The 25,222-nt window shown below is 35.1% G+C and overlaps 1 protein-coding gene across 16 annotated transcripts in view; it reads right to left on the bottom strand.

Annotated features, from left to right (window-relative positions):
- The window catches only part of BBX (BBX high mobility group box domain containing), a 150,224-nt gene that overhangs the window by 18,852 nt on the left and 106,150 nt on the right, over nucleotides 1–25,222 (bottom strand). For 15 of the 16 annotated variants that reach the window (XR_009155329.1, XM_058185038.1, XM_058185035.1 and 12 more), the window contains 7 exons: nucleotides 17,296–17,538; nucleotides 14,835–15,033; nucleotides 13,090–13,157; nucleotides 6,933–7,013; nucleotides 5,601–5,681; nucleotides 4,102–4,161; nucleotides 1,089–1,169 (listed from right to left, as the gene is read on the bottom strand). Coding sequence is in view for 15 of the 16 variants with exons in the window: in XM_058185038.1 (XP_058041021.1) it covers nucleotides 1,089–1,169; nucleotides 4,102–4,161; nucleotides 5,601–5,681; nucleotides 6,933–7,013; nucleotides 13,090–13,157; nucleotides 14,835–15,033; nucleotides 17,296–17,538 (813 nt within the window). In the remaining variant the exon portion in view is untranslated. The remainder of the gene's footprint in view (nucleotides 1–1,088; nucleotides 1,170–4,101; nucleotides 4,162–5,600; nucleotides 5,682–6,932; nucleotides 7,014–13,089; nucleotides 13,158–14,834; nucleotides 15,034–17,295; nucleotides 17,539–25,222) is intronic. The other variant, XM_058185031.1, reaches the window with a different exon arrangement.

The raw sequence follows: 25,222 nt of genomic DNA, 5'->3' as shown, positions 1-25,222 counted from the left end.
CTTCCCCTGGAAACTTAGAATACCGTTTCTGAAGCTGCTTTTTCTTTAATTTTTGTTTTTAAAAGTTGCACACATGAAAACAATAGTAACAGTATATTATACATGTTGTCTGAAAAATAATAATAATTTATTGCCACTTGGCTGGTTCTCAGTGCAAATATATAGATATGTGCCATGTACCAAAACAGACATATGAAATTTCAATGAATTATAGAGTTATGTTCACGTTTGACTGTGCCTAAAATCTTACATTGCAACACTCAAAGAAGGTTCTTTACAATTATTTTCTTTTCCCTTTCTGACCAAATCATGAAATGTACATTTGAGGGAATTAATTCAACATAAAAAATAATAATTTACCCCTATTGTTTGCTATCTTTATTGAGAGCTATAAATCACCAACTGTGAAAGAAAGACAATGACAGAGGACAAGGTATATAGTTTAAACACTAAGAAGGTATCTTCAGAAAGTAATTTATTCTTGATTAATGACTACCTCTGAGACACTGACAGGCTTGAGAATGGTAAGGTAAGGTAGAGATCATGTAGCTGGATACAGCTTTAAGACACTCATATGTGGAAGCAAGAGAGCTAAGAGGGTATTGTGCCCTTGGCAAACTGCTTTGGGGCATACTGGGAAAAAGATACACACTCTCTGAATGAGAAATAGTTTCCATGATTTCACTTTTATGGTTTGCAACTGGTCAAGGACCATAAATCTCTAGTAATGAGCGATACAACTTATTCATGCATCGTTATATGAACTTCTTCCTTTAAAGATATGAAATGTTTAAAACTATTTAAGAGAACTATTGCATGCACTTTACAATTATGGTCTACCTCAATAGGCTACTGCTTCTTGGAGCTAGCTGTTTGTAACTTCCTGATACTACAGAGACAAAATGCCTAATGGTTAGACAAGGTAAATCTAGATTCTTGGCATGAACAGTAATTTAGGCTTCTATAAACAACAATGCTAATTATGTCTGTACTATAGCTCTATTTCCTAGACTTTGGCAACCAGCATCATTCAGCTTCTATTTCCCAAATGTACCAGTAGTAATTAAGCCACAGGATTTTAATACTACCTCTGCCAACTGAAACAATGCTGATGTCCCACACTGTTTCGTTAATTCAGAAGGACCTGAATGGGATGTACTTGATGAGATCTAAGTAGAAATAAAGAAAGTGAGGTGTTGAAGCAGATAATATCACAAAGTCACTAATAAAATTGCAAGTTCAAGGTGAACACTGAATGTCTATGGAAGCTTCAAATTTGACAGCAATATTTGGAATACTGGAGTTACATAAAAATAAAAAGTATTCCATCAACTAGGTTCAATTTCAATTCAGTTTTGATAGCAAGAATTAATGAATTATACCACTACAAAGGAAATTTAAATTTAAAAGTTACTTAACTACACAACTGGAAATTGCAACCATTTTTTATTTTTATGGTAGTTCATTTAAATTTTATGTACACATAAAATAGATGCAATGAAGTCATGCACTTGAATTCCAAGAGCATCAGCTATTTGCATTTATCATCTTCTTTCCTCCTTCCATTTAAAGGACAAAAATGACTTTTCTGAGAACAGAACAGTGTTTAAACCATGATGTTATAGCCATTGGAATGCAACAGACCTAATTCTAACAGTGAAAATTAATTAGGTTTGAAATGGCAGGGGAAGTGTACTTGACTTATTGACTCTGTATTTTTGAGATATTTTATTTAACTATTGTGCAACATTCTGAATTAATATATCGTAAGGGAAATATTCTGTAAGGTTATATAAACTGATGAGTGAGAATAAAAATAAAAGTATAGGGGAAGTGATTTGGAGGCTCAAGTATGAAAAAGAATAGTGAATAGAATTTATTTGCTAAGGAAAAGTTATATGTTTATTTAAAATACCTGGCTTAAGACATGGTCTATTGACGTGCAAACATGGCAAATGAATTTATCTGAAAATATGAGTGATTGTTGAAAGCTGAAAAAAATAGGGAGGGATGCAAGGCTGATGAAAGATTCTGAATTCTAGCTGGCTTTTGGGAAAAAATGAATATGATGAAAAAAAAAAAAAGAAACTTCGAGTGAAAACAGAATTGCAAGGATAGAAAATGCTGGCCTATATGGAAAAATATTAAAGAAAGGCTAATCTTGTAAAAGAAGGAATGAGAAAGAAGATAATATGGGAACTACTTGGGACAGAATGAAAAGAATTATGTTACAAAGTGCCACAGAAGACAAGGATTCTTAGTATGGGTGAAGAAAACAGCATATAAGAACGCTCTAGAACAAAGTTGGAATATGTTGTACAACATAGATATAGATGAAAATATAGTTGCAAAGACATCAGGGCATTGAACAAAGAATTTTGATGCAAATAAAATGTTTTTGGAAAAAATGAAGGGTTAGAAAAGTTAGAAAATGTAGAAAAGAATATTTTAGAAATTTATGTGGAAATAATATAGATATTTATTTATTTAGTTGTATATTAAAACTCCCATCTTCTCACAGAATGGTATGTTGAAAAAGTGATTGAAATTAATTCTACAAAATGCTAGAAAAATACATAAATGAATTCATAAACACTGTGAAACAGTAAAAAATAGTATGGCTGCAGATATAGACAGTATACTAAAGAAATAATAAAATACAGATGTGGTTTGTTGATAGAGTTTTGATGGTTTGTTGTTTAACCAGTGAAGATTGCATCTATTTCTGATTATTGGAGGAAAATTATTATTGTTATTTATGAAAGGTATCTGAAGAATTTTGATGCAAAGAGAAAAACAAATGACAGGGAACAAAATTTGGAAAGTGCAAAATGGCTTTATGCCAGACTAATCAAGAGTCCAGATCAGCTTTTTGATCACTTTACAAATAAATGGAAAAAAATAATTCTATATCTACTAAATAAGAGAAATATGATGAAGGTGCAAATATTATGATATATTCTGCACAAATATCAAAATAAGTTGCTGAATGTGAAAAGAGCAGGCTATGATGGTTTTAAAACACATAGAATAAATGAATATTTCATCAATGGTCCAACACTGAACTCTAGCTCCAGATCTTTCCTGTTTTTTTGTTAAACAGTCCTAAATAATTTTTGCTTTATTGAAAGGAAGGAACAATATATATAGATTCATTTTGTACTCTACACAAGATATCTGGGCGTTGATCAAAATTCAAACAAAGAAAGTTTTGTAGCAAAAATGTAGCTGAACTATGACCTTAGATTCTCCATTCAAAGGGACTGAAAGGACTACACAATATTTTCCCTGACTTATATTTTTTTATACAGCTCATCATCTTTCCTCATGTACTCCAGATGAATCTTTGAAAACAGATCCAGAGAGCTGAACCTAAGAATAATAATTACAAGGATGGAAATATATAGAAAAATTAAAGTATTATAAGACTCTCTGTACCCCTGTGTGGTCCTTTAGAGAAACTCCCATGAGTATAATTAAATTGACATTCTATTCCTAATCAAATTCCTAATATGTCTTGCTTAATATACAGTGAATTAATATTTAAAGAATTGTACTTGCATTTTTTTCATTACAGAACTGTATATAAATTCAATCATCTTTTCAGAACTAGAATATTATTTTCAGTTCCAGATTTCTAGAAACATGAAAGTTTTATTGGAACTTTTGGGACTTATGGGACTGGGATTCTGTTTAGAGGTTGGGGTTGCAAAACTTGCAAAACAATGTAACATCACTGGAACCCATTTTTTCTATACCATTTAAGAAGTGGTGTATGCTTGAAAGTGATGATCGATGTTTTGAAGTTTCTGTATATCTATCTACCTTTCATATATTATAGAAAAGACAGATGAGAAAAACTTTTGCTGAAACTATTAATATATGTCTTCTCTTACTATCTGTAAAAGCATTTTACAAGCAGATTTAACATTCACTGATTTGATATAAAATTGATTTGTGTTCTAAAAATAAGTTACATCACATTAATAATTGGGGTGATCTGTACTTACATATCCATATACAATTCTCAACTGTACCCTTTGGAGTATACTTCTGGTTCTTCTTTTTCCAAAGATCATAACATTAATAAAACAAAATTACCTCAGCCAACTGGAAGAGTGCTGATTTTCTATAGTGCTTGATTGGCTCAGGACCCTTCAACTGGAAGTGAAGATATAAATATTTTAAAATAAGCAGGAAAGAATTAAGTCCTTTAAGAGAAAACTAACACATACACGGAAAACGTATTCCTTTTAGGATATTTTATTCTGGCAGTGCTAGCATAACTGTGTTCTGCCACAGTTATCCTAAAAGTCACAATTTTACTGTAGATTCCAAGATTCTACAGGTGGTGCCTTTTCACATTCATCCTTAACAAGGTCTCATTTTTTTACAGTTCTTCTGTGAAAGAAGAGCTACTTCTTATTAGTAAGTTTCAGGATTTCAAAGTAATTTTGATTCTCTCTTTAAAAATGATAGTTAGATACACAAGACCATAGTGTGGAAACTGGTTGACTACTACTTTAGCTTAACTGGAAATTTACAAATGAGCAATTTATTATCTATTCTACAATCGATCCCTGGTTTCATAAGTCAAACAACCAACTATGCTTTCTTTTTTTCCATCTTTGACATTCTAAAAAGAAACAGATGATTGTGGGAAGTAAACTTTTATTTTTCCTTATACAAAAATTGATAGCTTCACAATCTAGTGGTCAGGCACATCTTTTCATTTCAAAATTGAACCCAAGATGCAACAATAAATTTGATCAATTGTAATAATTATTATGCATACTATTAAATGAGAAAGAATGAATTAATGCAATTAGAATTTTTTCATCTTAAAATGAGTTAAGTATGAAAATAAAAAAATGTGCAATAAATAATAAGGTAGGGAAAAGACTGATATAGAAAAAGAATTAAAGCTTATTTCTTACTGATATTTAGAATACTGAGTACTGTTTTGGTTATTTATGAATTATTAAACATATACAAAATCCATAACTAGTGGATATTGTATATGTATATACTACAAGTATAATACTACAATATTTCTCAGTAACTTCAAGGAGATGGAACTACATTTCAACATATTACTTGAATTTATTACATCAGGTAAGTAATTTACACAAATCAAAAGATAATACTGTAGTCCATATTTAGTGACAGCCTTATTTGTAACTGACCATTTGCAGTTACAAGGATATTGAAAAAGTAATTAACGTCTAATCCTAGCATTTACAACATTTGTGGGTCTTTAAAACAAAGGAAAGCTGATGTAAGATGATAAGAAAAGTTGTGGTTTCACTTAATGACCGAGGTGCTGGTCTCAAATGTGGTTGCTAAATAAGGACTACCTGTATTCAAATCAGTGCTAGAATCAATATGTGAAATACCCTTACTTTGAAGATTGTTCTGCACATTATATGCATTCTTTTCTTACATTGCCAATCCAACCCTCCATTTGAGCAGTGTGTAACTATCCAATATGTAATTGGGATTAAAACCATATACAACAAAATTTAAAACAACAGCTACATGTTATTTTTATAAAAATTGAGAGTTATTTCATCTCCTTTAAAAAAATAGTATTTCTATACCTCTGAGAACTGAAGTAAAGCTGATTCATCACTTTCTTTTGGATTTTCAGGAACAGTTCCCTTTGACAAATTTGAAGAAATCTGATGGAAAGATATTTTTTCAAAATTACCTTTAGGTTATCCTTTATCAACTATTTTTCAAATGACACATAACACAAATGATATTTATGACCACAATAAAATTGAGCATTATTTATTTATTAATCAAATATATAAAGCTGCCCATCTCACCAAAAGTGACTGTGTGGCATGTATATGAGCATATAAGGAATATAAATAGCATTTTTTAAAAAAAGAAATTGACATAATTTCACAATGAAAATCTTACCAAAAAACCAATATTATAAATAGGCAAATAGGGAATACTAAAAATAGTCTTAAACAGCTGAATGAAATTATGCATCTCATCTTGCATATTAAATGTTTAAAAGCAATAGAATGATTTTAAGGTACTGGACTAGAAATCAGTTGAGTTCTAGTTTTACCTTAAGCATGGAAAACTGGCTGGGTGACTTAAGGCCACTCATTCTTTCTCATCCTTACTCATTTCACAGGAGTATTTTTGTAGAGAAAATAGGAGGAGAAAGGAGTATTGGATATGATCACTATCTTGGGTTATTATTAATAATAAGTCAAGTAATATAAAGGTGGGGTTAAAAAGATTTTTGAAAAAAATAGTTTTTTCAGTCTGAATCCAATATTAGTTTATTTACAAGAAGTAATAATTGCATGATAACCAAGGCTCTCATGCAGGGGTGAAATGCTCCCGGTTCGGACCGGATCACTTGATCCGGTAGCAATGGTGGCGGGTGGTTCGGAGAACCGGTAGCAAAAATCCCTGCACCCCCCATGCCCAGCTGAGCCGTGCGATAATCAGGTGTTTTTTTTTACTTTTAAAAGCATTTTTCTTTGGCCGAAGAGGTTGTAAAAAAATGATTTTAAAAGGCTCTGACGATCCCAGCTGAGTTGACTGATCGTCAGAGGATTTTTTTTCTTTTAAAGGCAAAAAAAATGCTTTTAAAAGAAAACAAAAGCCTTTGATGATCAGACAACTCAGCTGGGATCGTCAGAGCCTTTTAAAAGCATTTTTTTACAATCTCTTTGGTCGAAGAGGTTGTAGAAAAAAATGCTTTTATAATTTTTTTTAAAAAGTTGGCCACGCCCACCCAGTCACATTACCCGACACCAAGCCACACCCACAGAACCGGTAGTAACAAATTTCACCACTGCTCTCCTGGGATTAAATTGTATTACATTAAGGAAATATTTTTCAATAATTATAAACTGTTTCTCTATCACTTAACAAAAGAAGGGTCATTATAAGGAGTTTACCTCAGCAAATTGTAACATTGTTGAGTTTAGACATCCTTCAGTAGAATTGGGGGAATCAGAATGACATATATTTGAAGAAACCTACAGTAAACAATGTAAGAAGAAAAATTTAAGAATTGAATAAATAATCAAAATTATTTTCAACAATATATAAGAGCAATAACTTTTTTCTTGGAGATTTACAATATATAGGAAAAAAGGAAAAATAAGTGTGTGTGTGTGTGTGAGAGAGAGAGAGAGAAAGAGAAAGAGAGAATATCTGAATACCTATCTGAAGAGAAACAATAAAAGACAAAGCCATAAAAATTATAAGCAAAAAGACTTCTAGTAGAACTTTTGATTTAACCAAAATTAACAAAGACATTTCAATAATCATGGTAGTATATTCCAAACACATAGGACAGCAGAGAAAATGAGAATGTTCTTGGTTTTAAGAAATATATATAGAAGAATGGAAACTTCTTAAAATAAAAGGAAGAGATGAATAAAAAGCAAATGATGAATAAACCAAAAGTATTTTAAATTAGGATAGGTACAGATATGAGATTATGGTAATTTGAAGAAGAAAAAGGAACTGACAAAAGACAAGGTACCTGACATATTAAAAGAGTTTTATAAACAAATAAACAAACAAACATGAGATCAGGAATAAGAATTCCTAACAAAACTCAGTAGAGGTAATTTTAGGGTTGCAATCGTATTCAGGAAGGACTAAATGCAAAATTCTTTCTGATTTTCATATATGTATGTACTAAAGAGCAAACAATGATTATGTTCCATCCTACTATAGAACTGAAAGGTAGTTTAGGAATTAAAGTAAATGAACAACAACAATAATCAGACCTTTCATTTTTATTTCATTTATTTATTTCGCTTATATTTCATTTTATAATCTAAAGGGTGCAATTTGCACTTAAATTTTTTTGTTACATAACTGCACTGATTATTCATTTTCATTATCAGGTTCAAACATTAAAAAAGCATTCTAAATCATTCACAGCTTTTTGCTACAAGAGACAGCTTCCCTATAATTAAGTTTTTTATAAGAAGCTAAGCAAAGTTAGTAATTGTCAATATCCATTTTTTATGTTAAAACTGTTTAGCAGATAATCATTACTACAATTAGCTTAATTGTCATAAAATATATTCTTAATGGAACACAATACTATTTAATTTCTACCAATGAAATACACATGAAAATTAAGAATGGAAATGAGTTTTTTTCTGCTCTAACACTATTAATATTTTCTTCTAATTTCTTGTAATTAAAAAGATTAAAGTTTAGGAAAGATTAGAAAAGATGCTAATCATAGGCTTTGTTCTGCAATATATTTATGAGGTTTTTAGGAAGTGCCTTCAATCTACAATTAAATTCTTAGAACTTTATAGAAATATGATTTTCTAAATGGAACTGTGTTAGCATTACAGTACTGCTAGTCCTCAGGCAATTGGGATTGGAATTTCTGTCATTCAATGATGCGACCATAAAGCATGATGTTGCATGACTTCATTGCTTAGCAACAGCAATACTGGTTGCCATCGTTACCACAGGACCATATGGGTCATTAAGCAGAAGGAGGTAAGAATTCCAAGCAATGAGTACAGGGGTGTATAGGTGCTGTGGATAGGATAGCCAAGGTGGTTGCTACAGAGCATGCGTGGGTTGAGGGGATTGTGGACAGGTGTAACAGAGTATGGGTGGGTCAGCAGGGGCATGGGTAGCTTGGTAGAGGTTGTGGGTGAGCCAGGGCCAAAGAATGGCAGGGCAGTGCTATAGCTTATGAGATTCCTGAGGTCTTGTTCTTATTTCACAGTGGGGCTCCTGAAGAAAAAGCAGCAGAATCAATTTCCAGAAACAACTTATGATCTTCCCTGCTGTCTTTTCCGCTAACTTTGCTACTGGGAAACTGTTAGTGAAGGTTGCAAATAGGGATCACATTACTGCAGTACATTACAAATACTGTAAGTGTGTACTGATTGCTAAGTGCCCTGAGAGCAATCACATGTTGGGGTGCTGGAATGGCTGGAATTTGAGTATTGGTCATAAGTACCATTCATTCAGCACTGTTGTAACTCTGAATAGTTGCTGAACTAATGGTCATAATCCTAGGACTGCCTAACAAATTCCCTTAATCTTCTATAAATTTGTGGATGAAGGCCTCCGTTTCATGGAAAGACTGCATAACAATACATTTACAGGTTGTCCTTGTTTAATGACCAGCCATACAGATACTGAAGTTATGCCAGTGCTGAAGAACACTTGTTCTTGTCCTTGCAGTAGTAGCCATTGCAGCATCCCTGCATCACGTGATCAGAATTTGGGTGCTTAGCAGTTGGCTTGCAGTTACAATAGTCACAGCAGCCTATGATTGCCATTTGTAAAAACCTTCACTTCTAAGAAGCAGTCAATAGGGAAGCCGGGAAGAGGTTGCAAATTGTGATCATGTGACATTGCAGTTAATGACTGTACAGGATAAATAATGGCAATCAGAACAACTACACCAACTCCCCGACCTCCGGACCTTTACGCGCGAGCTTAAGACTCTTTTATTCCAACGGGCAGGGTTGGCCTAATTGTAATTTTAACAGGGGTGGTTTTATTAGGGTCTATTTTATATTTTATTAGTTTTAAATTATGGGGCCAATTCTTGGAATCAGATTTTTAAATAATGTTCTTAATTGTTTCTTTCTGTAAAATTTTTACCTTGTCTGTAAACCGCCCTGAGTCTTCAGAGAAGGGTGGTATAAAAGTGTGATAAATAAATAAATAAATACAATTGCCAGCATTAGTTGGCACAAGCATGTGATGTCACACTTTATTATCAAAGCACTTAGCAACAGAGTTACCAATCTAGATTATTGTTGTTAAATAAGAATTCCCTATATTAATTGCTTTGGTTGGAAAAATATTTAATTTTTGCTTTATATTGAGCAGTGTTCCAAGTGTTCCCAAGATCAGTGTAAATGTCAATTTGTGGATGTCAATGCAGAATTCAGACAGCTAACAGAAGCTCTCATAAGTAATAAACTCTTTAGAAACAAAAGGAGAAAAACTGTCTAGTAAAGAAAACACTACAATACTTGCTCATATAATGGCCACCCACAAAGACTCAAAGTAGATTAAAATACACAGCAGTCATTCAAAATGCTCGATTTCTCCATCTTCTACAAACTATAAACATCTAAAATAAAAATTGTTACTAGAATATAATCAATCAAAATTCAAGGGGAAAAAAAGTCAGATATCTTCTAAATGTATCTTAAAACACAAATGATTTAACTGCTTTACAATAAGCCAGCAAGCCAGGTTTAATTAGTTTCAAGCCATGTAGGACTTGTAAGTTAATACCAGCACTTTGCACTTGATATGGAAAACTATTTCAAATAAGTGCAGGAACTTTGGCATGTACATTGTATTATTCAATGGGATATTGCCACCAGCCATCAAGTCACCATTCACTGAACAACAGCAGTTTGCAAATTATCTTTAAAGGCAATTCTAGGTAGGAAGTATGGAATATTTTATTGTATAAGTGATAAATGCCTGATTTGTAAGGGCTTGCTAGTTTCCTTTTCCAGTAGCTGAAGGTGTGCAAAGGCTCCCCTGGCCATGGCCTCCATCTGCTGCTTCACATTGCTAATATGCTCCTTTATTATTTATTTGTCAAAAATGTATTAGGTAATAAGTATAAACATGGATTGGATACATAAAATAGATACGAATAGTAGAAACATTAGGATGGTAGGCACGCTGGTGCTCTTATGCATGCCCCTTACAGACCACTTAGGAAGGAGGTGAGGTCAACGGTAGACAGTCTAGGGTTAAAAATTTGGGGGTTTTGGAATGAAACCATAGAGTCAGGTAGTGCATTCCAGACATTGATCACTCTGTTGCTGAAGTCATATTTTCTGCAATTGAGTTTGGTGCGGTTTACTTTAAGTTTGTATCTATTGTGTGCTCATGTATTGTTGTAGTTGAAGCTGAAGTAGTCATTGACAGGTAGGACATTGTAGCAGATAATTTTATGAACTATGCTTAGGTCATATCAAAGGCGGCATAGTTCTAAGTTTTCGAAGTCCAGAATTTCAAGTCTGGTGGCATAAGGTATTTTGTTGCGAGTAGAGGAGTGGAGGACTCCTGTGAAATATTTCTGGACACGTTCAATTGTATTAATGTCCGATATGCAGTGCGGGTTCCAGACAGATGAGCTGTATCTGAGAATTGGTCTAGCAAATGTTTTGTATGCTCTGGTTAGTAATGTGATATTACTGGAGAAGAAGCTATGCAAGATTAGGTTTACAACTCTTAATGCCTTTTTGGTGATATTGTTACAGTGGGCTTTGGCACTTAGATTATTAGATATGAGTACTCCAAGGTCCTTGACAAAGTGAGGGTCATCTACAAGGTTGTGTCTACTCAGCATGTATTTTGTGTTCTGGTTCTTTTTGCCAATGTGTAAGACAGAGCATTTGTTGGTTGAGATTTGGAGTTGCCAATTGTTTGACCATTCTTACACAAAGTTAAGGTCTTTTTGAAGGGTAGCAGCATTGTCAGTGGTGTTAAATATTTTTACATCATCAGCGAAGACAATGCAGTTGCTTATAATATGATCACAAAGGTCATTTATGTATAGTATGAAGAGCATTGGTCCTAGAACACTGCTTTGGGGAACACCACTATTAACAGGTTCAGGATTTGATAGGGCACTCCCTATTTTGACCACTTGTTTTCTGTTTGACAGGAATGCAAGTATCCAATTATGTAGGGGTCCGGAGATGCCATAGGATTTTAATTTTAGAAGTAATTTGTCATGTACCACTGAATCAAAGGCTTTATAGAAGACTATGTGAATTGCATCTATTGCTTTGCCCTGATCAAGATTTGTAGTCCATATGTTCTTGCAGTGTAGAAGTTGTAGATTACAGGATAATTTTTTTCCTGAAATCAAATTGCTTATTATACAGTAGGTTGTTTGTTTCTAGGTGGAGGGTAATGGAATAGTTAATGATTCATTCCATGACTTTGCAGGTGATGCAGCATAAAGAGATTGGTCTGTAATTTTCAACTAGGCTGGGGTCCCCCTTTTTGAAGATAGGAATGACCATGGCTAGTGACCATAGTTTGGGTAGGGAGCTGGTTCTGAAGGATTTTTCAAAGATTATGCTTAGGGGTTCTGCTATAACAGTGGACAGCTTTTTTAAGAAATATGCACATAGTCCATCAGGTCCGATAGAGATGGTTTTAGTCTTCAGTGTAAGTCCATCCCAATACAGAGCTAACCTATCAAGTGACTATGGCAGTTTGCCTGTGAACTATCGACTAGGGAAGAAAATACCTCATAACAAGTGGGGCAATTTTATGGAACAGATAAAATGAAAAAAATAGCTGGGTTCGTCAATGGTTTGAGGAATAGAAATGGAATGCAGCTAGCAGTGCTTGAAACAAAAACTCTTCATATTCATATTTTGTTTCAGAATCTTCCTTGTTATTAAATGTAATGAATCTGAAAATAGTTCTTAATTAAACCCTTTGAAATCTGAAATGCCCCATTTTGAGTTCTAAACAACCACTCTGCATTGAAATATACTTTTTGACCATTATTCAACTCTTGTTTATTGCAAACAATGCAGACATTTTGAATGTGAAATATTCTTAAACTTTTGCACATCAAAGAAGGAGGATTTTTCTTTGAAGCTATTTTTTTTACTGTCATTCAGATATCCTTTTTAACAACTAAAGTGGAGAATTTTCTCTTGATTTCAGATCTCTTATAAGCAACCGCATATATAAAAAAGTTTCGTTCTATTTCCTTAATCATTTAATTCTCATGCTGTACAATATAAAGAACTGTATCAATCATTGAGGAAAATAATCGAAGTTATGCAACAGGTTGTCTCTGCCTTCCCTTTCCTCACTCTCTCTTTGTGCATACCCCTACTCCTCTAAATATAGGGGGAGAAGGGAGTGTCGAAGTAGTAGATATTTTATAATGAGCTCTTTCAGTAAAAAAATATCTCTTAAATGTTAAAATGATGTCACTAATCCAAGACAAAAGATGTACCAAATAGCTGTGAAAATACATTATATAGTAATGTAACCTATTAAACGTTTTCTTTTTAAAAAAGAAATAATTAAGCAGTAAAGATAATTACTTACTTCTTGTGCAGTCAAGGCATGTTCTCCTGCTAACAGTAGCATGCTGAGGCCTCCCATTTGCGTAGGATCTGACAGAAAAGAAATTATATATGGAAACATTTTAGTCAAAATATTTATTTAGAAGTAGTTTAGGCAAACCTATTGCCTTAAACATCTGGAGCTTTAATAGTAAAGGAATCTGTAATAACTGCATACCTTAACCTACAAGGAAGGTATCTCAAAATATGTTGGAAAAATGGATTTTGTCTTTTCTTTAACAAAACTGTTAGGTGTTTTGTGTGTGTGTGTGTGTGTGTGTGTGTGTGTGTGTGTGTCTGTCTGTCTGTCTGTCTGTCTGTCTGTCTGTTTATATGCCTATATAAACTACCATAGAACTATTTTGACTCCTTTAACTGAAAAAAGAATTCAGGTTAATACAAGGTATTTACTTTAAAAAAATAGAACATCATGTTAAGAAAAATGAATCACAATAAGTTAAAAAAATCAACCTACATACAATAATACATTTGACAAATAAATATCAGAAAAGATACCTATATGACCTGCAAATTTTTTACATATTTATTTATATTTTATTACTGAAATTTATATGAAATTTAATTCCAGAATAGTTTTGAGTGGCTTATAAATCATGCAAACATACAAAGTAAAATATACAGCGGTTTTTTTTTTAAATCAAAGCCTAACAACAATAAATTTCTAAGTCAGTGATGGCTAACCTTTTCCGGACTGAGTGCCCAAAGCGTGTATGCACAAATCCTTGTGCACCCGAACCCCCCAAATGCAATGTGTGCACAGCCCCTGCGCATGTAGCTACCCTGCATGTGCCCCGTCCCACGTGCACGTGCCCTGTACAGACCCCACGCATATGCGCATGCCCCCCACACCCTGCCTCCCTGTGCATGCACGTGCCTCCCGCATGCACGTATGGCCCCCCTCATGCGCCCCCTTCACCTGCAGCCCCCATGCAGTCATGCCCCCCACATACCCCTCACCCCCATGCATGCATGGCCGAGACCCAAAGAACAGCTGGCTGGTAGGAGGCGCATGCATATGTGCAGTGAAGCTGAACTGGGGCAGCGGCTCACGTGCCCACAGAGAAGGCGCTGCGTGCCACCTCTGGCACACATGCCATAGGTTCACCATCACAGTTCTAAGCCATTTACACACCACAGGAAACAATCCTAGCACTAACAATTGCCTATGCAGTGAGGGGACCCACCATACAACCAATCTCCAAATGGCTTTTGAAACAGGCAGATCTTGAAAGCCAACAAGTTGGTACTGTCTAGACTTCATATGGAACACCATTCCAAGAAATTTACTGTTTAGAAGTTGGTATAATTTGGCATTCTAAGTCTTCTCTAATGGGAGTAGGGCAGAAAAACAGAATTAACACACACTCCCGCACAAGAATTATGGAATTCAGTAATACATGATTAGGCAAATTCACTAAGCAAATGGCTACTACTTGCAATCAGCATAATATCTGAGGACAGCTTCTGAATAACAGGGGAAATAAAAAGCTAATATTATACTGATGGTTCGGGAAGATACTACAGTTAGACATTATGTGAATGAAATGCAGAACTAGATAGGCCTTTATTCTAATGTAGGAAGGATTTAATGATGGGAGAATATATGAAGGGGACTTAGTAATTTTGTTGTTTTTCTTTCCACAAGTAAAAGCCACAATTCAAAGTATTCTTCTGGTAAGCTTCTAAAACTGGGATTAACAAATTTACCTGCCATTGCAAAATTCAGCTGAGGGGGTTCTTCTGTTTTCATCAACTTTTTTGGACTAGGCAAATCTTTTGTAACTTCTGATGGGAAAGCCCAAAGCTTTTTTCGATTTGTTAGTGTGGGTGACTGAGTTTTCACAGGTTTGCTTGTAGGTGGACACCATTTGTAGCCAGGATTTGCTTTCATAAATGCATCTTTATACTATGAGAAGAACAAATAATTTGCTTTAAGGCACAGCATATTTATTTGAGAAAAATGAATTAGTTTTAGGTTAACAGATCATTTATTCCATCAAACAAGCAGTCCACCCAATGGCCATTTGAAAATTGCCATAATGAAATGAAAGCTGCTCACTGAAATAAATGTGTCATGCCTGCCTATACACATCATAACAAAGAAAAAATTTCCTTAGAATAAGAAATGTCATTGAAAACACAAACCTTTATTTTCTATGTATATTTCTTCCTGTACAACAAAGAAAGGTTAAGGAGGCTCAATGGCAAGATTTTGTTGCTAATTACTGCTGTTATACTCTTAAACTGCATAAAGAATAAAAATTATATGTTTAATTGAATGTTTCTTACACATTCTTGGAATGAACCTTAATGGGCTGAACACTTAAGTCATATTGTTTCTTTTCAATAGAAAATGTGGAACTTACTTTTAGACTCATATCTGTAGAGGCACAGTACTGTATTCATTTTTTTAAAAAAATATTCTTTAACAAGGAAATACCCACAGGGTCCCAAGGGATGGCAAGCAGAGTGTGTTGGGGTGGTGGTGGAGACCTTGGAGGTCCAGAGAAGGCAGGCTTGGGACTGCACTAGACCTTCAAGGGCCTACTCTGACAGACCCTGAGCTCTGCTTAATGATTTACAAGTTTATTGAACAGCTGCATCAGGTGGGGATCCTTAAGCGAGACCACCTCACTCAATGGCCATCACCACTTGCAACTGCTATGGGAAGGAACTATTACAATTGTAGCTCAAGGACTATCTATATAAAAAAAATCACAGCAAAATTATACTAAAGTAGAATTAAAATATATTAATGTTACCTTTTATTTATTTATTTATTATGTTCAGGCAAACACAATGATGTTATTTTCATTGTAGCACTTCATTTACAGAATATTCTCAACAATACCATTAGCTGCCATAAACTTTTTAAATTGTAAAGTAATTTATATATTTTACTACTTTTCAATTTTACCTGAACTTGTTTGGATAAAGGGCATCAATTAGTTTAGATAAATATAATAATAATTCCTTATGTCAAAGGATCTTCCCAATTAAATATTATAACTTCTTCTATCTTCAAATGGGATAATAATGTCAGAAAACAGAGAAAACAATGAGGAAGATAACTAACCAGCTCCAAAGCCCTGCTGCTTCATTGCAGACAAGGTAATGGGGATTTTTTAAATATTTTAATTCCATGATGAACTTTATTTTTATAACTTTCTTATTAGTGAATCTGACACAAGGAAAATATATTTGCCAGCTCAGGACTGGTGATGGTAAGGAACAAAGAAAAGTATTACTTGATATAAATTAGTAAGATGGCTCAAAAATAAATAGGTATTTATCATTTTCTATTGTAGCTCTATATTCAAAATATCTTTAAGATGCAATTCTAAATAGGGAAATATAGGACTACATAGTAAAACATTTTAAAATAATGCTAAATTCTCCTGTAAATACACTGCTAAGAAAGAGAACAGTGATATTAATTATTTAATTCCTTAATAACTGAGAATCACCTTACCTAAGCATAATCTTATATTTCATACTTAACTCAGAAACATCTTTGTTTAAAATTTGTCTCTGAAAATTAATTCTATGCAAGGTAAGAAAACCTCTATGTGAGGAATTAAATAGCTCATAAAATATAGTTACATTTTCATGCATATCATTTTCTTACGAATGTAAAAAACAAATAATAAACTGAAAGAAACTTATTAACATACTTATCTTGTTTGGTTGCACTGTATTTGGGTGCTTCCCAAATGTTCTGGATCATTACTCACACAATTCTTGCCATTGCTGATTCCTTCTTTTGATATTTATTAAAATATTTCACTGAAAGATCTCTTCTACATAAGAGTGAAGAGAGCCTTTGGTGTCCGGGACCAAGCTATACAGGTCTAGCAAGAGCCGAAGGGGGTAGAACAATAAACCAAAGAGGGAGGAATGGAAGCTCTGAAATTTTTTTGTTTGTCTTCACTCTGCTTGCCACTTTTAACTTTTACTTACCGGTATTACATAAATTTATCATTTATTTTATTGTTAAATTTTAAGTTCTAGTTTTAATTTTATATACTATTCTTTTATTGTTAATTGTTAGCTGTCTTAAGGGTTTGCCTGAGTAGAAAAGTGAAGCATAAATCAAACAAATATATTATCATATCAAGAAAATGAACAATATATAATTGAAAGACCCATTGATCCTGTTATAGTATACCTCCTTGGCCATGTCGGTGTATTTTTGTTTTTCTTTAGGCTCAAGAAGAGACCACCAATCTGCCAATATTTTGGTAGCACCACGATTGTCCAGACGAGGATGTTCTTGCCGGACAAGGGAACGATGACGTTTGCAGAACAAAAGGAATGCATTCATTGGTCTGCGAGCTCTCTGTTCTGAAGATTCCTCATCTTCTGTTTCATCAGCATCATGATCAAGACCATCAGCACTTAGAATCGGGACCTATTTTACAATGAAGAAAATATAACATATACAAAGAATGTTACTGACAAGGATTTCTTATTACATCCACAAGTTATTTTCTCTGATACCCAGTTTCAAGTAAAGAAATATGTCTGTATCCAAGAATGAAAAAAATCCTTATTCTCCTTAAAACAGACTCTACACTAAGATTTTTAAATCTTCCAGTTTAGACAGTTTAGGAGTATGAAGTCTTTGATACTAGAAGCAATAGATAAATTAAGTAAATCATATAAAATATGTTTGTTGCAATAACAACTTCTTCCTCCTCCTCCCTTTCCCGTTCCCCTCCTCCCCCTCCAATAAGGGTTATTGTCCAATAAAATTGCATTTCTTTAACATTTCCTCCTTCTCTTTCCTTTCCTTTCTTCCTGTGATGTCTCCTATGGATGATGGCTCATCCACGTCTTCCTTGGGAGGCTTCGGGGGAGAATGACAGCATTCCTGGCATGTCCGATATTCCTGACCCTGAACTGTCTGTTGAACATGCATCGGCTGGGGAGAGCTTGCAGGCCAATGGGGAAGAGAGGGAGGAGCTGCCGGCCTTGGTAGATGCTACAGCTCATAGGGCAGAGAGGCGGAGATCTGCCAGATTGATGGGGAAAAGGCCTTCCCCTCTTACTGGGCTGCACCGGGAGAGGCTATTTAGCACGGCAGGCAGAGGGAGGCATTGCTGGAAGCAATCTGTGTGAGTTGTGGCCAGATGGTTGTTTGTGTTTCTGGAACTCTGCAGCTCTTGGATTTAATTCAGTTGCGGAGAGCGTTTATGTTTGTTTTTGGAGCAGCCAGTTATTTGTCGGGTAGACTAATTGGCCATTGCCTGGAAGGTTAGTCTGGAGCTTGTTCGTGGCTGGCTTCGATGAAAATGACCTCCCAAACTCCTGGCTTGGACTATTCCTGTGACTTCTCCTTGCAAGCCCTGAAACTCGGACCACCGGACTTGTTGACTAGCCTTAGTGGAGGCCCCTAATCTTGGAGGGGATTTTGAGCTGTTTGTTTTTGGAATCTATCCAGGCAAAACCTTTATTTTCAAGACTGTTTTGGTTTGACTGTAAGTTTGTTTTGCTTTTGGTTATCTATTTGGTTGTGAGCCAATTATTGTGCTAAGCTTGCAGCTGGGGCTTAGCTGAAAACCTGAAATGGAACTGTTGAGGGAACAGACTGAATAAAGCTCTCTACCCCAACCCTGACATGTGGGTGAATGAGGGAAGCACACTTCCCTTTTAGCTCATTTAACTATTTTAATTACCATTTGTCAATATATATTTTATGTTTTTCACATTACGCAGGTGTGTATGTACATAGGTAGGTCAAAGGCAATCCATTTTTTATATCACTAACTTGGTTTGAGTGGAACATGTTTAAATATTGAAATGTAGGAATTAAAAACTAAGATAACTTATTCTAATTTCATCAACAAATAATTGTCAAAATTAGCTTCTTCAATATTTTATGGGAAATTGAAAAAATTATAAAGAAAAATATATTAACAAGAATAGGATTTGGTCAGGATGAATTAGCATCAATTTACATAGGTAAGAAGAATATAGAATAATGTTGGAAGGAACTACCACTAAGTGTTGTGGTTATAAAGCACGAAGCTATCCTGGCAATTAAGTTCACAACTTCCTGATGGCTTCCAACAAGCAAAGCAGGCAGGAAATTGCAAGCCCCAGGTGGATTGCAATCAATCTGTGGGGCAGGAAGTGACTACTGTCAGGTGGAGGAGACTTGGCAGTATGGCATAAGTGCAGCACGGCTAGGAAAGGCTACTGCCAGATGTGGGATGGTAGGCAGATGGCTGGTGAAGAATGAGTGAGGTCATGCCAGGGATTGCTGTTCTTGATAAAGGAAGATGTGCAGGTGCCCAGTGAGACATGGCATGAACAGATGGCCAGTAAGATATGGCAGAGGTGGCTGCTGCTGGGTGGAAGAGACTTACCAGAGCAACTTCTGACTTTAACAGTAGGCTTTCCCCATTGATTTTGGTTGTGGGAAGCCAGCAGGAAAGGTCACAAATGGTAATCACATGTCCATGGGATACTGTAACCCAGGGGTGTCAAACTCAATTTCATTGAGAGCCACATCAGGGTTGTGTTTGACCTCGGGGGCTGGGTGGGAATGGCCAGCTTGACATCACTCACGTCAGAAGCACCTGTGGCCAGAGCGCTATGCAGGAGAAAACAGGCTCCCAAGCTCCATTTTCAGCTGGGATGGACTCCTGCAACCCTCTGCAGGCAAAACGGAGCTCGGAAAGGTTGTGTTTTCATTAGCAGTGGCACCATGGGCTAGTCCTTTGCTATTTCCAGAGCTCCCACGTGGGCCGGATCTAAGTACCCTGCGGGCCGGATCCGGCCCATGGGCCTTGAGTTTGACATCTGCTGTAACCATTCTAAGTGTGAGCTGATTGTCAAGTGATAACATGCTCATGGAGTTATTGGGACAGATGTGAGGACCACTCAGAAATACAATTCATTCAATGCTGTTGTAACTTTGTATGGGTAGTCATTAACTACATGTGACCAATGAAATTCATTTTCTGCTCAGTGCAGGAATTCAAGTTAAAACATATCTAATGGAGGGTTCAGTGAAACACCTATCAGTGTTGTAGGACCATGAGTGACAAGAGTTTGTCTTCCAACAGATTGTCAAAGTTAAGTTTCCTATCTCTATTATTTCTTGCTTCTTTGAAAGATTTGCAGTTTTGGTTTTGGACGAATCATCCATATTTGCTTTGATTAAGTGGATGATAACCGACACCAACAATATAACTTCTAGCGTTTGTCCACTGATCCTTAACAATATTGTTGATTTCATTACTTGGATTTCTCTGTTTATTGCTTCCAATCCTTTTAAACAAACTTTTTTCTTCAAATATTACAGAGTAATTCAGGACAGGAATTTCACTAGATGTTTGTTATGTTAATAAATTTTATATGCTTCTCTGTACTAGTTGATGCTCATTTTATTTTCCATATTCGGAACATCAGAATATACAGTAGACGAAGGCCACAGACCTTTATCATTCACTCTTCTTCTTGATGTTTCATACTGAGATGTAATAAGTAATTACCTACATTAAAGACTCCTACATTCTTCTACAATGTTCTAGTTTGTTTATCATTTATATCCTCACATGCACACTCCTATTTCATAAAGTGAAAAACAGTAATAAAAAAAATTAAAAATACAAAAACCAACAGAAAAAATGCACAAACATACATTTCAGATACCATCTTTTATCAGCTCTCCAATTCCCTTTAGAAAAGGTCTATTTTTAAATATAACTGGAAGGGAAGTAGAATTTGTGTCAAATACACAATGGCAGGAGGCCATTGCAGAAGGTCAGCCCAATGCCAGAAAAACAAAGCTTCTAAGTCTCAGTCCACCAATCTCCCCAAAATGGGGGACAATCAGATGCTTTCCCAGTATGATCAAAGTGGTTTGACTTATGCCAATGAAGAGATATTTTGAAGGTAACCTGATGCCAAGCTATAAGGCACTTTCTATGATACAGTTGTGGCTCCAGCCCCCTCCCCCCCCCCGGGCCTGACCCCCTGCCAGAAAGTGACTCAGAGAGTGAGGGGGAAGGGCCGTCAGGGCTCCCCTCTGCAGGGCTCTGTGGCTCAGCTCCAGGAGCCAGAGGCAGGCCAGGTGGAGGAGGTGACGAGGCCTCTGTCTCCTGTATCTCCCCCCGCCCAGGCAATGCTTCCAGACCCAGCTGTGGACAATCAGTCCTGGTTAGATCCCCGATTTTGTACACAAGAGAGGCGGGAACAACAGAAGAAGGGGTGGAGCAGGCCTAGAAAATGCTGAGTCACAGAGCCACACCCTACAGGGTATAAAAGCAGGAGGGACTGCTCTACTACTTCGTGACGGACAAACAAACTGACTGGAGAAAACATGAGCTGAACTATTTGACTGAACATTTGGCCTGGACTGCTGTTTGTTCCTGACTTCCTGGTTGCTCTGGTAACATCAGGGAAAACCTTGGCAGATGTTCGCTGGTCTGCTGCCAGAGTTGATAGCTGCCATGGACTAAATTGCTGGCTAATTGAGTCAGTTCACGTGCCTCCCGTGGGGGGTGGGGGGACAGAACAGATACAACCAACACTTTAAAGTGCTGTATGTACCTACTGGTACCCACACATCTCTGGGTCATTGCTGTTTGTACCATATGAAGCTTGTAGATGGTCTCTAGAAGCAGCCCCATGTACAGTACTTGCAGTATTTGATTTGCCCAGCCAGTAAGGGCTTACTCCAAGTTTCATGTCTTAAGCAATGTTTATCTGACACAAGACATAACTTGCCTGCTGCTGTTTCTGTTCGAACAAGATTCCCCTGAGGTTCAGATGCCCCTGCCTGCCTTTCTGAAGACTATGTTTTATTTCTAAGTAGTGAATCAGAAAGTTTTGTTCCTGTTTTTGGTTTTGACTCTTTGAAGTTGTCTGTGGCAAATATATTTTACTATATTTTAATGTGTTTTTCTTTGAATTTTTAATTTATTTATTGAATGTATATTGCCACCTATTTGCTCATGGCGATTCAAGGCAGCTTATAGACTTGTTATTTATATTCTTCTTTCTTAGTTTTCATTCCTTTTATTTCTTCATTTTGTCTTATATTTCTATTTAACACTTCTAATGTTAATACAAATAACAATGGTGATAATGGACATCCCTGCCTTGTGACTTTCATTATGTTCACTTTTTCTGTCATCTCTCTGTTCATCATTATTTTTGCCGATTGCTTTTTATAAATTGTTTTTATCATATTTATTAATCTCTCCCCAAACTCCATCTGTAATTATTCTACCATAAATTGCCAGTTCACATTATCAAATGCTTTCTGTGCATCTAGAAACATTATCGCCATTTCTTTTTCTGAGTGTACCTCATAATATTCCAAAGTATTCAAAATTATCCTCATATTTTCTCTAATTTGACTCTTAGGTAAAAAACCATTTTGATCCATATGAATAAATTCATTTAAGAATTTTTTTGATCTATTCGCCATTATTGAAGCAAAGATCTTATAATCCATGTTCAGCAATGAGATTGGTCTGTAATTTTTGACTTGTAGTAAATCTGTATCTTCTTTCGGTATAAGTGTGACATAAGCCTCCGTCCAAGAGTCTGGAATCTTTCCCTTCACCAATAGTTTGTTAAATAAGTCCAACATTACATTGCTTAATGCATCTTGGAATGATTTATATAATTCTGCTGGTAATCCATCTGGGCCCAGTGTTTTCCCATTATTTTTTTTAATTGCCTCTGTCAATTCCATCATTGATATTCTTTCTTCTAAAATTTCATATAGTTCAGGTATTTTAGGTAAATCAGATTTCTCTAAAATTGTTTTACTTTCTGTCAGTATCTTCTCTTGATTATATAGTCTCTCATAATAGTTTTCAATTATTTTTTTCTTTTCTTCATTTCTATAACATATACTTCCTTTTTCATCTTGTAGTTGCTTAATTTAACTTCTTCCCTTTTCCTTTTTTCATATAAATTACAAGCCTTTGCAGATGCTTTAGTTTTTATATTGGAAAAGCCTCAAACAACAGGCCCCAAACTATTAGAACAAATAGAAGAATATGGAGAGGTTGCAGGACTAAAAATGAATAAAGATAAAACAAAAATATTGGTTAAAAATATAACAGAAAAACAGACAAGAGAATTGACGGAGAAACTAAATATTCAAATTGTGAAGAAAATGAAATATTTAGGAATATATTTAACCTCAAGATTTATTTATTTATTTATTTACATTTATACCCCACCCTTCTCCGAAGACTCAGGGCGGCTTACAGTATGTTAAGCAATAGTCTTCATCCTATTTGTATATTATATACAAAGTCAACTTATTGCCCCCAACAATCTGGGTCCTCATTTTACCTACCTTATAAAGGATGGAAGGCTGAGTCAACCTTGGGCCTGGTGGGACTTGAACCTGCAATAATTGCAGGCAGCTGTTGTTAATAACAGACTGTTTTAGCAGTCTGCGCCACTCAAGGACCCTCAAGACCCACTCAAGGACACTCAAGATGTGTAACGATAAAGGAAAATAACTACTATAAACTAAAGAAACAGATTGAGGAAGACTTGAAGAAATGGAAAAATCTACGGTTATCATTAATGGGAAAGATAGCGATAGTAAAGATGAACATATTACCGAGACTACTATTCCTATTTCAGGCAATATCGACAAAAGTGGAAAAGACATATTTTGAACACCTTAATAAAATAATAAGGAAATTTATATGGCAAGGGAAGAAAGCGAGAATTAAACATAAAAAGGTTACAAGACGCAAGAATACATGGAGGATTTGGACTGCCAAATTGGGAACTATATTACCAAGCAGCAGCATTGACTTGGATGAGAGAATGGATTGGATTAAGAAATACAAGATTATTAACACTGGAAGGACACGATTTACAACTGGGATGGCATGCCCTTTTATGGTATGGCAGAAGCAAGATGCATACTTCTTTTCTTTTCTTTTTTATTAAAAACTTTTTTTATTTTTTTACAAATACACATACATAAAACAATCTTCAATCCAAATACGTTGCGTCAGTGGGTTGATCATCAGTCTTTGTGCAGATCACCATGTTCATTACAACTAATTTATCAATCTTTTTTTATCAATATAATGTATCTCTCGACATTTTAATCAGTTAGTCTCCATTAAAAATAACATTCCATTCTCTCTATTCTAGTCAGCTTTCTTAATTTGATGTTAAACATCTCCAATCTCTTTCCCTAAACTCCATCATGTAAATTAACATTTTCATTATACAATCTTATTTAAATCTCTTTAACATATCTCTCTAATCACTGATAAAAGAGATCCCATATTTTATAGAATGGTTTCTCTTCCTGTTCTCTAATTTCTAGTGTCAATTTACTCATTTCTGCACATTCCAACATTTTCATAATAATTTCATCTTGCAATGGAAGTCTTTCGTTTGTCCAATTTTTGGCAAATACAATCCTAGCTGCTGTTAGAACATTTACAATCAAATATCTCACTTCTCTATTATATGTTTCAGATATAATTCCCAATAAAAAAAATTCTGGTTTAAAATCATCTTTTCCAACCATGTGTGGATTTTAGACTTCTTTTAGCTTCTACACATATCCACCACATATTGTAATATGAACCGGGTGTCTGGTGATATTTCCAACATTTTGCAGGTTTATTCTTAAACATTCTAGCAATTCTTGTCGGGGGTAAGTGCCATCTATAAAACATCTTGTACAAATTCTCTTTATATGCAGTAGACATTATCATTTTGTAGTTTTGAGTCCAGAGTTTTTGCCATACTTCCAAGTCAATTCCATGTCTGAATTTTTTTCCCCAGGCAATCATTGTCTCTTTAACTTGTTCTTCTTCTAAATTAAATTCTAATAAATAACAATATAATTTCCTAATTAAATTGTCATCAGCACCTGTCAAGATTTTATCTAAATTACTCATATTATTATAAATTCCTTCTGTTTTGGAATCTTCATCATATCTGGAATGTATTTGCAAATAAGAAAACCAATTCATTTTTATACCTTGTAATTCTAATTCCTGTATTGTTTTTAGTTCACCCTTTCATTCAACAGTTCACAATATCTAACAATTTCCCCCCCCCTAAATATTATTGAATATGAA

The sequence above is a fragment of the Ahaetulla prasina genome, chromosome 5, assembly GCF_028640845.1.
Source record: "Ahaetulla prasina isolate Xishuangbanna chromosome 5, ASM2864084v1, whole genome shotgun sequence".
NCBI lineage: Eukaryota > Metazoa > Chordata > Lepidosauria > Squamata > Colubridae > Ahaetulla > Ahaetulla prasina.
This window is presented reverse-complemented; position numbering and strand designations above follow the sequence as displayed.